The following is a 3,304-nucleotide window of genomic DNA, read 5'->3' as shown; positions in this document are numbered from 1 at the left end:
TTTCAATTCTATCAGCCTTGGTGTCATCTTATCCCTTAGTATCTCATTTCCAATCATGTGAAATGAAAAATCATAAGAATAAGCGAGGGCACGCCTTGATCCAAGTAGCCTAATAGGATCAATTACTGAACAACCCAGATGAAATGCTCTATCGCTTTGTGCTGAAATCACATACGATTGGATGTGGCCCTGAAGCACTAAACAACAATCCCAAAAGCTGAAAAACTGAATATTATGACTGAAAGTACAGGAATGTCAAACGCAATATATATATATATATATATATATATATATATTTTTTTTTTTTTTTGTTTTTTTTTTTTTTCGTTTTTTTTTTTTGTTTGTTTGTTTTTTTTTTTTTTACTGTGTGTCTTAACGCTTCTTGGTGTGGCACCCCAAAGAGTTCTTTGCTTCTGTCCAGCCGAGTTATTCCAACCACGCCAATTTCCCAGCTTTGTTCGACAACTCAACTGTGGAAGAATTCTATGATACCAATAGCCCAAACCATCTTTTAGAGATACCGATAGCCCAAGAGTGCCTGTCGAATGAAGTTACAAATGCCTTGAAGTTTGAAATCCAATAAGAGAGCTCAGTCCTACACTAGCAACAACTTCTATGGAAGAAACTGATGATGTCTGGCCATACTCAAAATCAAACAAATTTTGGCAAGCAATCATTCTCAATTGAACATTAGTTGCACTGTGGAATAGTTATTTCTGTGTGAAATTACAACAATTTGCTTTGATTTTCATTGTTGATGCACGCATCTTTCTCGATCAAAGCCAAACTCACGATGACTTAGAACAGAGAACCGGTTGGACTGTGAAGAAATAATTGATGCTGTAGATGGACTTTCAGACAAGACGATATCATACACATCTGCGAAAAAACTTGTTGTTTCTGGATCTGGCACTTTTCCTGGTGTAGGCAGTTCCAAATCTGTAAATAAATCAAATGGTTTTGTATTGACTATCAAGCGCCCTTCACTTTGGAATCGGAAATTTGTGAACAGAAAGAATCAATCTCCTGAGCCGATGTATTCTTCATTCAACACAGTCCTTGAAAATTTGTTCGACGTATACCACGACCAGTCAAAGTCTCAACGCGCAAGAGTGGCAGAAAATTCAACACAACCATGAACACAATACAAGCATGTGGAATTTCTGTCAATGGCACTTGTCTTTGTGTTTTTCAGTGGGTTTGTCACTTACAAGATGGCACTGTGCAGTACATTGAGGGGGCAGCTCAACTTGAATATACAATTACGGCAGATGATGTTGATGCATGGATTGCCATTGAATGTGTTCCAATGGATGAGAGAAGTCGAAAGGGCAAGCTAGTCAAGGTTTTTGCAAATGAGCCAAACAAAATAACTTGTGATCCTGTTATGCAAGAACAGATTGAGAATTATTTTTCTGCAGGGCAAGGATTATTTGACGTTCTGCTTTCGATTGGGGAATGTAACAATTGGGAAAGTGCTACACTGACTCTTAAAAAATCAAATTATGAGATAAAGAGTAACAAACATCGTAGAGTGGTCATGAATGAGAAGTATACCCCTGATATATCTATCACAGTGCCTAATGGGCCTTCAGCGCAATGTGTGATAAGGGGTTCTGATGGCAATGTGATTGTCTTAAGCACACTCGAAGACAATCTTAGGTTACGAGATACGCTTGTCCTTACTATGAGGTTGTTCCAGAAGCAGAGCAGGGGGTGGTTAACATACTTTCAGTACCTTCAGGGATTCGACACTGGCATAGCCATCGAATTCGCACTTACATTCTGGAATACTGCGGCTATGGCAAGAGGTGCGGTGTGAAATCGTGTCCACCTACGCAGCGCTCACAGAAGCAGCAGTATGTCTAAATTCTAAAATCTGTATTTCTTCTTTGTCTCACGGAGACGAGTCCACCCTATGATCAACTGTGATCTCCTTCAATTCGTCTCTTGAGTTTATTCAATTCGCCATGCAACGCGACAAAGGCTTTTCGTATCGGAGAGTATCTGTCTACCTCTGAAAACTTTTCCTTAATCTCTTGAACAAGCACTTTCAAGCCCTCTTCATCATTGTTCTTTTCTGCCTCGTCCACCTTTTCTTTCAATTTTTCAAACATATCGATGTCCCGTTCGAGGACGTTTTTAAGACTTTTGTAACAGTTGTATAGTCTGTCATACTCACGAATAGCCTGTTGTATAGCGCGTCAGAACATTTTCCTTACAAACTAAACCAATTGGAAAAGACGTGGAACTTTAATCAGCGACAAATCTCCAAATATGTGGTCTGCAAACAAATGAAACTGAAACAAGAAGCATCCAACGTTCAAACCAGGTCAGGACAGCACAAATGTTCCCATGTCAGATGAATGTCAGACAGAGAGCGCAGGTCTGATTTCAAGGGTCAGGGCTGTAAAATACAGAGGGCGTAGGTAAAGAATGGCACAAATAGCGCTGAGTGAAGGGGCGTTTTGTATGCAGGTGGAGCAGCTACAGGAGCAGCGTTCAGGCCAATGGAAGCATCAGAGCGGGAGAATAATGATGCGTTCAGGCCAGTGGAAGCGTCAGAGTAGGAGAATAATGTCAGAATTTTCTATTTGGGGAATTGTGCGCAGAGAATGCAGCTAAAATACTGCTGATAAAACATTCATGAAATGCAGAACTGACTTGCACATAAAATCCATAAAACAAATGGCTGAAATTGGAGTAGGACCAGCAATTGCCCGCTCTCATACCATGTTAAACACACATGGGCAACAAGAGAAATATTAATGATAAAACATGAAAGTACATTTTTAATTAACAGGAGATAAACAATTATTGTACATTGTTGTGACCATTGGGTTTCACCTCCCAAGGTCTCTTGAACTACTTTTGTCCATTCAGCTTCCACACTAACCCATTGAGGATTAGGTGTCCAACAGTTTTTAGATGTTGATGAGATGGAAAGGATTGGATGTCCTCATAAGCTAACTCAAAAGGGCTACGAGGCATCTCACTACCATATAAGACTATTTCTGACTCTAAAGGTACTTTCCACGAATCTCCCGATTCGGAAGTACTTGATGTAATCATATTAATCTGGGCATCGTTATGAGGGAAATTAGGTGGAGGGAATGCGAAAGTTCCCATCAAATATGAGCTTTTGAGAATACCAACACCAACTTCTTCATATGGAGTCGTTGATTTTCCAACAAAAGGCACACTACCAGTGGAATTAGGGTTTGAGGTATAGTAGGATAATTGGTCTACCTTCACAATTATTCCTTTGTGAAGAAACATGATCATCCTAAAATATGACGAGACT

The 3,304-nt window shown here is 39.7% G+C and overlaps 1 protein-coding gene across 1 annotated transcript; it reads left to right on the top strand.

Annotated features, from left to right (window-relative positions):
• The first annotated feature begins 1,135 nt into the window (after positions 1 to 1,135).
• LOC149173247 (uncharacterized) lies at positions 1,136 to 1,822 on the top strand. Its single transcript, XM_089426630.1, has one exon. The coding sequence runs from the start codon at positions 1,136 to 1,138 to the stop codon at positions 1,820 to 1,822; it is 687 nt and encodes a 228-aa protein (XP_089282756.1).
• The last annotated feature ends 1,482 nt before the right edge of the window (positions 1,823 to 3,304 follow it).

Source organism: Pinus tabuliformis, chromosome 4_2, assembly GCF_031772625.1.
Source record: "Pinus tabuliformis cultivar Carrire ecotype Pingquan chromosome 4_2, CPIR1, whole genome shotgun sequence".
NCBI lineage: Eukaryota > Viridiplantae > Streptophyta > Pinopsida > Pinales > Pinaceae > Pinus > Pinus tabuliformis.
This window is presented reverse-complemented; position numbering and strand designations above follow the sequence as displayed.